Here is a 12,693-nt window from a genome sequence, read left to right as displayed (position 1 = left end):
TCACGTCTGGAGGCTCATGCACTGAGCAGGGTGCTTCTGAAAGCAGGCGCAGGAGCCACCGGATCATGACAGATCTAACCCTGGTGTGTCACTTGGCTCTAAGGGTGGTGGCTCTGTTACCTGACCGACAGCCAAATGTTAGCAATACAGTCCGAGAAAGGATATCGGGTATTTTTAAAGTATGTTTTTTCATCACCTTCAAAGCAAAAGTCAGGGCGAGTCCATCACAATTATATTGTTCACCAAAATGTGAGCCAAATAGCCAAAAATCTGAGTAACTTTTCTATTCCTGTGGGAATATCTGAGAAGTGGTTTTGTTCCAGTCCAGGGGATGGTTGTCAAATGTCTTAAAGGAGAGGGACATTTTTCTGAAAGCAGGGAAGTTCAGGGCAGGTGGAGGTGTGTGAAATGTGAGGGGGGGCGGTAGGGAGGATGGATGCTGCCTGTGGGTACCACTATGTCGGCATTTCAGTTTGGATGGCAGTTTCGAAGTGAGTCACCCCAGCGAGCTTCGTTTGGCGGTCACGGGTGGTCTCGGAGCACCGTTTCTGTACAAGAGCACTTGCACCCAGGGAGCACGGCCATCGTGCTCCTGCTCGGACCGAGGGCCCAGACCTCGCAGCCGCCGAGGTGGGTACGTGGCAGACACGGTACCTTCTGCACCCACCGCCTCGGTGCCCTCCGGTCCTGCCCGGGCAGGGAGGTGCTATAAAGGCGGGGGGTGAAAGCAGGACTGCCTCCATGGTCTCTCTGCCCGGTGCCCCTCTCTGCCCGCCGGCCGCCCTGCCGCAGGGGAGGAGGCTTTGGGCGGCGAGAGGATCGGCGGCTCGGCCGCCACCGGTATCAGCACTGGGCGGTCCGCGGGGAGTCGCGCCGTGCCGGGCAGCAGGCGGCATGGAGTGGGAGCTCAACCTGCTCCTCTACCTGGCGCTCTTCCTCCTCCTCTTGTTGCTGCTGCTGCTGCTGCTCTGCCTGCTCCTCCGGCAGCTGCGGGGCTCGCCGGGCAGCGCCCAAGGTGCCCCTCCGCGCCGCCGCCCGCCGCCGCGGCAGCCCCGGGCTGCGTGTCGGGAGCTGTGAGCCGCCCGTCGCCGCCGCCTCGGGCCGCCCCCAGGTGAGTCCGCTACTTCTCCAGGCGGCGAGAGGCAGGGGAGGACGGGGACTGCCCCGCTTCACCGCGTCCCCTGGGAAGGCACCGGCCGGGCGCGTTCCGCGGGTCCTGCTCTGCCCACTTACGCCGCTGAAGCGCTCCCTCCCCGCGGCACCGACCGCCCTCTGGGTGCCCACTTTCCCTAGAGCGACTTCGTTTGCATCTCAAAATTCAGATTAAATTTGACGGTGAGCTTGCCTTGCAGCTTTTACTTTGTAACACAGTAGAAAACTCCCCTCGGGCTCTCTTTGCGGGAGACATTACTTCAACTTTACTTCTTTGGCATACATAGATCAGAATTTGACCTTGTTAAAGCATTTTTAAGTTTAGTGTTTTCCAATGCAGAAGCAGACAGTCATATTTTTAAATGACTTTTTTTTTTTTTTTTTAACTTTGACCACATCTAACCTAGTTTTCCTCCTTTTATTCCACAGGAGTTATTCCCACATATGATTAAAATGCTAAGTAGGCTTCACTCCCTACAGATGGGGACAGACCAGGCAACATCTTACGGCTGGTGTCTCCTTGTCCCTGATGTCCCCAGGGACCTCTCTGGCCCCAGCACAGCAGCTACTGTTCCCCAGGTGTTGCCAGGGGCCAGTGCCCACACGGTGTGGCTGGGGAGGCCTGGGGCATGGTGGTCCCTCCACTGGGCATTGATGGGGCACAGAGGAAGCAATTCAGGCTCTGGAGCTTTAGGAATCTTGTGCTTGAGGCAGACAACACAGTGTTGTTTTTGATAGCTCTCTTGTACCATGGCAGCTTTCAGCGAGAGAGCTCAACCAAGTGTGAGCTCTGTGGTTGTGTATGACCTGTGCCCTGACACAAGTTCTGATCCAGTCATTTATTTCCGAGAGCCTCTCACCATTCCCACATTTAGCAGTACAAATATCTATGAGAGGAGGATTTGGGAATGACTTGACAGTTGGAATGGCACATAGATACCTGCTGGGGCCATGAGTCAAAGGGAGGCTGGTTGGTAATGCACTATGATGGGCTTGAGGTTACTGAGCCGTTGGGATGGAAGAGAAATTGTAGAGAAATTAAGGATAGATGCTAACACTTGTGCAGTAAGCTTGGGAAAAAGAATATATTTCAGAAGTACTATAGAGCTGGTGTTCCTGTTTAAATGCATGGGGTTTGGGCTTTTTTTTAGGCCACATTAGATGGCAGCTGTTGGGGCAGTTGAGCTGTAGAAGAGCAGGCAGCTGGGTCTCCAGCATTGCCATGGGGTATATTTTACAGAGCAGAATGCTGCTAATTCAAACAAGTACCTCTGGGTACATGGCCTGCCTTATTCCTGCTGCACATCTCTCTGTTGCAAGGCAGCACACTGTGGAGATGAGGCCACTATTAGAGGCCACAGCACCCATATGATATTCCAGCTCCCCAGCCCTTGCTGCAGTGAATTTCCTTCTGCTCACTGCTAAGTAACTCAGCATGGGGGGAAGAACCTGTCAAGGGTACAGGGGTAACATTAAAAACAAATGGGAAAGGCCCTCCTCCGAAGGGTATTGGCATTGCTCTGGCTCTTCTTCCCTTTGGCTGGCCCCAGCTTTCCATCACAAACTTTTGAAACTGTTACATGCTCTATCTCTTATTTGCATCATTATGAACCCCGTCATCTCCTATACAGCCTGTTGCAGCACACGGTCCTGCTTGCCAAGGAGCCGTAACCAGGCCATGCAGGCAGGACCAGCAGGGCTTCCCTGTGCCCAGCGTGCTCCTGTGTCGGGAGGGTTTCAGCACGCAGGGTGACATGGTCAAATTCAGCTTGGCTAAAGGAAACTGTATCTGTCAAATCCCCACAGAGTGTGTGCACAGGAGGGAGCCAGAGTCTCAATTCTCTCCAGTCCTGCTGTGCCTCCTCCTGGTGCCCCAATTGCCTTTCTGCATTTTGGGTGGGCTTTTTCAAAGTCAAGGGAAGATGATGAGAAAAAAGTACTGTTTAGGTTTCCTTCTTAAGACCCATCAACCTCCTATGTGTGTGGTTTTCTTATTCTTTCTCTGTGAAAATAGTGAGGATGACTTTAGCCCCATGTCACTGATTAGAAAGAAGAGTGGCTAATGGCTTTGCTCGATTAATATAAGTAGCCATAAAACTGTGAAGCCTATTATAAATGAGTACAAAGAGATCACCTTTATACCCAGCTGACTTTGGAGATGAGTAGCCCTGAAGTATTTCAAATAATGTGAATGGCTGAGGCACTTTTAATAACTTGATTTGCAGAAGCACTTTATACTTACTGTATTGAATGAAATAGAGATAATCTGATTTGTATAATGACTCTTCACAAATGTGACTGACAGGGCACAGCCTGAGTTACCTTTATTTGGAAAATGGAAACAAAGAGGTTATTTTCCTCTGACATATATGCATTTTTACATCAATGCAATGCAATAGAAAAGGTTTGGGCAGTTACTCAGTTAAACATTTGGAAGTCAGAAGATTATCAGCTCTTTGTTTTGTCTTGTTTTGGTACTAGTACTGCATCTAAAATGTCCTAATTGCAGAAATATTGCAGTGCAGGAATAAATACCCTAAACTTCCAATGCAAGTAAGATGAGTGCTCCTTGAAAGTAATCTCCATATTTCAATGCTGTCACCTGCAGTGTAATTTGGAAGGACAACCAGGGGGGCTCTTTGATATCACACACACCAGTGCCATCAAACATGTGCACCATTCAAACTAATTTCCATTTCTTGATACAGATTTTAGGGCACAGCTGTGGAGGCAACACCTTTCCATCCAGTTGTATGGTCACAGGGCAGAAAGGTGAATAGAGCTCAAGCCCTTCTTTGCTGAGGTTATATCTGTTGTTTGTTTGTTTGTTTTTTTGTTTTCCAAACGGAGATTAATGCTGCTGGTAGCCCCTGTCTTTTTGCTCAGAGAGGAGGGCAGGCCATGTGCAGAGAGCGCCTCTCCCACTGTCCACAGCTCTTCTGGGGAGTTTCTCAATTTCCAGTGTTCAACTTCACAACAAAAGATGTGCATCATTTTGTTTAATCAGTGTTGAGAGACAGAAGTAATCCGAAGGCTATAGAAGATTAGGCAGGTGAATCATCTTTGGAACATGTAAACAAATAAACTGGAGGGTGAGAGAAATACAAGATGTGATTATTAGTAATGAATTAATGGTGAGTCTGCAAAGCAGCAAAAGTGTCCTGTGTGTTGCTGAGCTGCACAAGCACAGCTGCCATGTCATAGGAGGGGGTAAGGTCTCTTTTCTGTTCAGCTCTAAGCTACCAGGCACTGCCAGGGCACCTCATTACTAGGCTGTTGTTCATTACCAGAGGGAATTCAGATAAGAGCAATTAAATGCCTTTGGGAAATTCAGAAAGAAAGAATAAAATAGTTAAATATATATGCTTTTGTTAGCTGGCAGCTATAAGGGAATACGATCATCTGCAAATACTTGAAATATATACATACTGAAGAAGAAAATTACTTATTTAGCATAATCTATAACTAGGCATAATGGCACAGACTATAGATAGGGACTAGTAGAACCAATAGCAGGAGAAAGCACTTGATGATGAGGTGTGTTAAGTGAAGACATTCTCCCAAGGAAAACACACAAAGCTCAATGATCGTATGTTGAAAACTAGACAGTGCACAAGAGTGGATATAGCTGTGCTTTTATGAAGATACAATCTTTTACAACTATGTAATCAGACCTTTTCCCATCTCTAGATTAAAAGATACAAAGGTTCAGTGGACCCAAATAGTTTCTGGCGAGACCTGCAGAATTATGCCAGGAATGTCCTATATGGGCATTTGCAAATACTCTAAAACAAATACAACAACCTATTTGTTTTTCTGGTGGTTAATTTGATATGAGTATTTTCCCAGTGACAAGTAGTGTAGCTCTGCTTACAGCTGCAGCTGTGCAAGACCTGCTCAGTAGCTTTAACTTCTCAGCATTCCTGAGAAACTCTTTATTCTTTTGCTTCCCTTCAAATGTCATTGCACGTCTCAAATTTCACTTTAAAAAAACCACCTCTGTGAAGGGCTCTCAGAACTCTGACAGTCATTTAAGATATGTTTTGAGGTGCCTTGGTGTGACTTCAGCCTAACAGGTTTTCCATCCAGCTGTGCTGGCACATCTGAGCTGAGCCACTTGCTCCTGTGACTGGTGTCACGCTCAGAAAACTCGGTGCTAGTTTGAGAGTCTCATCTCCTGGATTTGGGTGGTTGGATACAAATCTGTTTCCATTTTCAGAAAGCTCACTAGATCCCATCATAGAAGGGAGAAGTTTGAAAGGGAAGAAGGTAGTTAATCAAGGTCTTGCAGTTGCATCTTACTCCTTGCACAGAAAGACCTGATCCTTTTTTTTTCTCAGCTGGAAAAGACTCTGAATGCACAAAGCTTTCAGTACAGAATATGATGAACCATCTGAAGTGGTCATCACAAATCCATATGTTATATATTTTCAGTGTGACTTCTAGTGAAATTCAGCAGCATATGCTTATATGCTTCGGGTCACTTCTCTCTGAAAATGCATGTACTTTATTTTTTTTTTATTTCAGAAAAATAAACTTATTCAGAACAGAGCATGTCAATAACAATGATCTTAAAATTATATTCCACTTTTTCTATTTGTTTGATTTTAAATAACCAAGGATAAAATGTATGCCATCAGTCTGCTTAGTTTATTACTTGTCTCTGTGTGTTTTTTAGAAATTAGTTTTGTACTCTTTTTCTGAACCTGTCTTGACAGAAACAACAGTCTGCAAAAAGGGTTAAAAGACTGAGTCCCTGGTTGCTAAAGATATCAGATGATAAACAAATTACTTTTCTTCCAGTCCTTGTACACAAGGCTTTATTGATCTCTATGATAGTGAATGACACTTCTGTTCTTCCAAAAAGATTCGACATTGTGTTTTCAATATCTTTAAATGCTGAATTAACTGGAAGTCTACTGTACTCACCAAGGCGTACTCACACCTATTTAACACCTGGAAACTGGTGTGTGCTAGCATGTATGTCCTGCTGAACACTAAACCTCACTTTCCTTGCTGTAAATATTATTTTCCTTATGCTTATATTTTCAAGAGCAGTTAGTGAAATACCTCCTAACACAACCTCTTTCTCCTGACCACTGCCATGGGGTGACCAAAAGCTTGGTCTGTTCTCATGCCAAAAAGGGATGCTTGTCTGCCTCTGATGTCATTTTCAGGAGCTCAGCTGGGAGAGAGAATATGAACTGGAAAGGTTGTTGAAAGATGATAATAGCAAATGTGAGGGCTTCCTTCACTGCCTGTGTCCCACAACCTCCTTGGTGCTTTGGACAGGTCTCATCCAAGGGTCTTTCTCTCATCTTTAGGTTTTCATGGCCCCAGGCTTTGTCTGACCCAGGACATGAGTGTTCCCTGTTTAGCCTTGGCCCTGTATATGCTGAAACGGTATGAATTGTTGAATTGGGGTGAGAGATGTGTGCCACATGAGCCATGCCCACTGTGCTGGGAGGCCACTTTCTTCCAGTACCTCGGCAGTCATGCAAAGGATGCTTAATGATCTTCCCAGGGTACAGGCAGTCTTCCAAGCCACACTGACTAAAAGCAATGAACCTTATTTTGGCTTGTTAAACTGGAGCTGTTAGTGCAAGGCAATGGTGGAGGCTGTATCCAAGGGAAACTCTAGTACTAGTGCGAGACATTTCTGGTATTCACACTCTTATATTTTTTCATTTTGAACTTAGGTTTTATTTGCCCTCCTTCCAAATGAAGTGAGTCTTTACATGCCTGGGTATCCTTCATACCAGTTAATGCTACTGTGAGCTGTTTCTTTATCAGTGTTATCAAGATACCAGAATTTAATTATCAATGTGCCCAATAATATAGTACAAGTCCTAATTTTGCAATTGATACAGTACTAACATTTGTAGATAATTTTAAAGCATGTCAGCTATGCCAAAATGTTTGCACAAAGTGATCCATAACACACAATACACCAAGATTAAAAAAAAAGACAACTATAATGCTAAAAATTAATTCCATAGCTTGGCTGCAATTTGGATTGTCTAAGTATCTTGTAGCAGCTGATGTGGGACAAGTCATTACTAGAAAGAGCATGATGGATGTAAACTTAAAACCAGACCTGGTACCTGCACACACATGCTGCTGTTTCTCCTGCGTGCGATTAGCAGGAAAGATTTTCAGCAATACCAGGGCAAGATGTAAAAGAAGCCATAGAGAATTGATTTCCTAAAGCTTTACAGAGCCTGTGAGCTGCACTGTAGCTGGTCATCTGTGCACGCCTTATTAAAATTTATGCTGCGTTAAGGAGACTGTCAAGAGGCAACTCGTTGTCTTAAAGAATAGTAATGAAGTTTTCAAAGGTGTCCATTCTTTTGCAAAAGATCATCTATCTTTGGTAGAACAGGTTTTCCTGGGGTTTTGATTGATTGCTGAAGACAAGTTTAGCTGTTCTGCTTGGGGAGAAAAGCTCACTGGTGTATACTTTTCCTCTTTTGTTTTCTCTTTCTTTGGAGTGGCTGATGTACTCAAGCCAGTCCTTTATTCGTGACATGAATGCCACGTAACATCAGACATGTGATGAAAACTCAATATTCTCATGTTGAAACTGAAAAAAGCCTCCCAAAACCCAGCCCAGACCTTCATATGATGACAGTCCTGCCAGCTTACTGACCCTTGGGGATAGCCCAGGACTGCTTCTGGGAGCCCTGTGGGATGCTGCTGCTCAGCCTGGCGGGAGGAGGCCCTGGGGGGAGCCAGGGGTGGGCAGGAGGTAGAGGCAAGTAGGATGAGACACAGGTGTTGCCAGTAGAGAGAGGGGAAGGGGAGGTGGCTCATTTACTTGCATGGGAGGGTAGAAGCTGAGGTATTAAGAGGAGTGGGACAGCTGTCTCTTTCTTGGAGAGAGACGTGAGGACTTGGGAGGGGTCTCACAGGTCTTCCCTGCTGACCTGCGCAGCAGTGATATCTTCTGCAGTGCTTTGGTGTGTGTCCGCTGAGAGGAGCAGGTAAGGATGCAGGGAGATCCAGGAAAAGCAGGTGGCATGTAGATGTATTTTGTTATACTTGATTTCTGGTTAATAGAAGAGAGCAGAGCTCCTGTATGGTGAGGTACTGCTATGGAGTAAAGGGCAACGTGTTTGTGCTTTTCTTTGTCTGCTTCAGCCAAATGATTTTTAGGAAAATAGTGAGGTTTTACAAGGCATTAGATATTGAGACCTCTCTTGATCTCTTTTGTTAGATCGAGGCATGAGACAGACCCTGGGGATGTGCAGGAGACTTGCTGCCTTCATCTTCAGCTCCAGACCCTCAAAGAGGCATCAGCCACCGGAAAACAGGCATGGGAAGGGAGGCCCTCAACACCTGTGTTTAGCGGGAGAACCCCAAGTCAGCACATGGGGAGGTACGCAGCACTTCCGTAGGGGTTTTGGTGTCAGTACAGAGTTTTTCTGTCCGGCTGCATGGACAGTTCAGCACCCTCCTGCCAGAGGCAGGCATGTCTTGCCTTAGCATGAGGTGCCGCCTTTATTTAAAACTAGAGACAAAAGAGAGCATGTCTTTGTGGTCTTTTTGTAAGCCTCTAATGAAATGATCTAGTTGAGAGTGACTTATGGTAATTTGTCAGTAGCTGAAGTAAACCACTTCTGTGTTAAAGTGCAGTTTGGTTAAATAGAGGTCTTTAAGTTTTGTAGCTCTGTTTTACTGAAGTCGGCTTTAACTGACCTGTCTGTATCTGTTGCCCTGATTCAAGTGTGAAATCCCTGGAGGCTCAGCTGTCAAAAGATTATGGATATTTAGTGGAGGAGTTAGAGGTCTGCAATACATTATTGTGCAAAGAATAAGCAAAAAGATGATTCATTGCTGCTTCCACCAGCCCTGCATCCCCATAACTTACTCAGACTTAGGTGATCTCAATCACCCTGCACAAGGCTGAAAAAGCTGGGAGGGAAACGTGCTGCACCTGGTCTGTGTGTGCACTGTTCCTCCTCAGCCAGCTGCCGTGCGTGTTGGGCAAAACTGTGCTCCCCAAATTCCTCAGCTGGGAAATGGAGATATAAACTGGCTCTGAGCATGCAGGCCTACCAGCAGGGGTGCAATGCAAGCCACCGGTGAGGATCACCAGTGTGGAGCTCATGTGCCTCCCAAAACTGAGCGTGGGCTGAGGTGATCCACCTCCTTGAGCCCCTTGGTGGCTGAAGCCAACATGCTGAGTCCCTGGAGCCAAATCTGAACAGGCTCAGAGTTACGTCTGCATGCACTGTTATAGGCTGCCTAAATGCTGGTCAGAAACCCAAAAGACTGCCAGAAAGTGTGTTATAATACTAGGTAAACAAAGCTTGTAATTTGATCTTCAGGGAAGGTGCAGCATTTTTCCCTCTTGTCCTGTTGCTATGTGAATGGCAAATGAGGCTGCTGAGAGGGAAAGGAGTGTTTACTGTGGCACAGGCTTGTTTTGCCACATGGGCAGTGGTTTACTAGGAGATGCATTAGGGAAATTTGCTTAATGAACCCATGGAAGTCCTTCCCCATTTGATAGCAAGTTGCTGACTTTTACTGGTAGCACTAAGTGCCCAAACAAATTCCCTTTCAACTTTCTCTTTCCGCTACCAGCTCCATATGTAATGGCAGGCTCTGTGGAAAACCTGAAGGTGACAACATTTTGGAAAGTAAAAGACTTCAAGCATTAACAAATGCTTGTGACAGAGCAAAGCTGTTTGATGTGAGAAGATGTGCAATAGACTGACTTGCTTGCTTGTCTCAGCCTGCGCTTCCGAGAAACAAAGTATTACCTGAGAGCTGTAGAAATACTTCAGCTTTTAAAGTAAATGCATAATTCTGGAACTACGCAATGTTAATTTAAAGAGAAATTAAATTTAAAATACTATTTCTTTTTAATCTAGTATCTCCAGTTTAGTCCAGTCATTTGAGAATAGTGAATGCATGACTGGATTTCTCATTCACCGTTTAAAGCCGTTTTGCTTAACGTTTTTTACAAATGTCAGATTGCAAAATGTTTGCTTGACTGAAATCTGCTTTGACAGTACAGACAGTTCACTGTTGTGAAAATCCTTCTCTCCCCTTTCCTTCGAAGGGAGTTATTTGAATGCTAGAAAGTACTGCAGCTCTTTTCAGTGCTAGTGCAGAGGGAAAGATGGAGCCCTTATGAATTGTGATGGTTTTGGTTGCAGTCTGTACTGAAGTAACCTGACTGATCTACAGGTTTACTGTTTTCTCCTTATTTGTTCATCACCACTGTAGTATTTTCTGGTATGCAGTTTCCCAGGCATGAAATCTGTTTCCTCAATATACAACATGTAAACAAAACTTAAATGCCAAGCCTTATTATGGACTCACGACAAAAAATCATAAACCTCAGGACCTTTTATTTTTTTTCTCTGTTACACCTACTGCATTTGTATTGGTCCCATTTCCAGCTCAGAAATTAGCTTTCCTGTGCTAAAGACAAACTCTTGGCATGATATTATCTATCAGTATGAAGCATTTTACTCAGTAATTATTATCAGTTTTATACTGAAAAGAGCAGCGTTAGCAGGGGATCTGCTGACAGCTGCTGGGAATGCTGAATAAACAAAAGTATTCTGGGATCAAATACTACCATCTATAGGGGATAGTGTAGGTAAACAAAGCCCTTCTTTTTCCCCAACACCAGAGTTGTCTCCTTCAGCTTTCTACAAACAATGGCAAACCCATGGTATTTCTATGTGTGAACCTGTAATTCAGATGCAGCAGGATAGCATCATCTAAATCTTTTGACGCTTTGAGGGGGCATGAAGGGGAAAAGGAAGCTATGAGCCAGTTTATGACAAAAACCCCAAAATTTGAACCTGTCTGATCACCCCGTGAACTCCTGGAATAAACTTTCACCGTGTGTCAGGATTTTTGAGGACTCTTATGTACTGTCTCTGTTATTCCTCCCTGATTTAGCACAGTCTCCATGTGCACCCACAGAAGAGGTTTGGAGGAGACGTCTCTCCTTGCAGCAATTCCCAGGCAGTGCCACTAGATGTCCCGTTTTCTGTAAGGTTTATGCTGCTTTCAACATCACCGGTACTTTGAAATATAGGAAGGGATTTCAACAAGTCAGCATTTGTATTATTCATGTTTTCACTTCCCCTCCGAGTGTTACTGTAGCTATTTTTGAAAAATTTTCTACTAAGAGTGGTTCAACTAAAATTTCTACAGTGGCTGAGACTGCAAATGTGGATCTGACAAAACACGGGCATCCTTCTCTGTCACTGTATTCAGCAGAATGACTTGTGATAACTTGATTTTAAATTGCTGTATAGCAGTGCATCTATAGCAGGATGTATATCTCTGATGAAATCCTAGTACAAAACCCAAGCTCTTTGTCCTGTAACTACTAACAGTGGGAGATATTCAGCGTAAGCTACTACTTTGATGGTTCTTTTGATTTTAAAATAATTTTGAGGCAAAGCTATGCATGAATTGTGCTGTGTCTTGCATCTATGTGCAAGCCTGAGCAGTGCATTTGTGCCTCTCTGCAGCAGTATATGAATTATATTCTTAAATACCAGAAATGTTCATCCAGACGGTGACATTCGCCATCACTTCTGTGCAGATTATATACACTAGGGCTCCAAAACTGGGCAGGCACAATCATTTAAGGTTCTGGCCTCCAGATCCCAAAGGTCTGTTCTTGATCTTCTTGCTATAAACCCAGGGAAGCTTGTCCGGAGAGCCTTTGTAGCGAGTACCAAAGGTGTCTTTATGGCTCTGGCCCACAGAACCGTCATGTGGGCAGGAGGGGTGCTGCTTGCTCTTAATGACTGTGCAGATGGAGGCTGGTGTTGCTGTGAAGTTTGTGGGTTTTCTGATTTCCTCCTGTGGTTAGCTACCCATTTCCAGGACGTACGGCCGCTTGCCTTGCTTTGCTTTGCTCAGCCTTGCTGCATTGCCTCTTAACGCAGCCATTCAGCCAAGTGAACACTTGCAATAGAGAAAGGGAACTCCTAATTAGCCATAAATATTTATTTATTTCAGCTGAAGGAAAAAAAAGTAGTTTATGTCAGCAGCTGTCTTTGACAAATAATAAAACACTAGGAAGCAAATAAGTTAGGCATTAACAGAACAAAATGCACCTGCTCATCTTTCATAGTTGGGATGAAAAGTTTAAATGTGCTGATTTGCCTAGTGCCATTACACAGATGTGAATGTGCCACCTTTTTCCACAGCTCACAGTGTGACTTGCCTAGCTATATAGATGATATAATGTCTTACTAGAGAAAATCAGGGGAATTGCTCTTCAGGTTCATTCAATAATTACTGCAGTTATTTTTGATGATACTATGTGATCTGCAACTCTAGCTATACATGGCCTCTCTTTAATGCCTGATTCTGGATAGTGCTGGACATTTCTGGCTCCTGCTGCTATTTATTCTATGCAACAGTTGTCAGGATTGTACCTCAAGGCTTTTTTCTTTAATGAAGTTTTTGCTCGAGTCATCTTTATCGTGGCTTTTAAAATTACTGCTGTCTGAGTAATTGAACAGTAATTGAACTAAGTGAGAGTTAGAAGATGATCAC

The 12,693-nt window shown here is 44.6% G+C and overlaps 1 protein-coding gene across 1 annotated transcript in view; it reads left to right on the top strand.

The window, feature by feature from the left end:
• Window positions 1-457: 457 nt before the first annotated feature.
• ANXA5 (annexin A5) overlaps window positions 458-12,693 on the top strand; it is a gene marked incomplete at its 5' end in the record, with an annotated part of 44,139 nt that continues 31,903 nt past the window's right edge. The window contains 2 exons of the mRNA XM_080343341.1: window positions 458-630; window positions 988-1,111. Coding sequence (XP_080199467.1) covers window positions 458-630; window positions 988-1,111 — 297 coding nt within the window. The remainder of the gene's footprint in view (window positions 631-987; window positions 1,112-12,693) is intronic.

Source organism: Nesoenas mayeri, assembly GCF_963082525.1.
Source record: "Nesoenas mayeri genome assembly, chromosome: 4".
NCBI lineage: Eukaryota > Metazoa > Chordata > Aves > Columbiformes > Columbidae > Nesoenas > Nesoenas mayeri.
The sequence above is the reverse complement of the archived record's forward strand: the minus strand, read 5'-3'. Positions and strand labels throughout refer to the sequence as shown.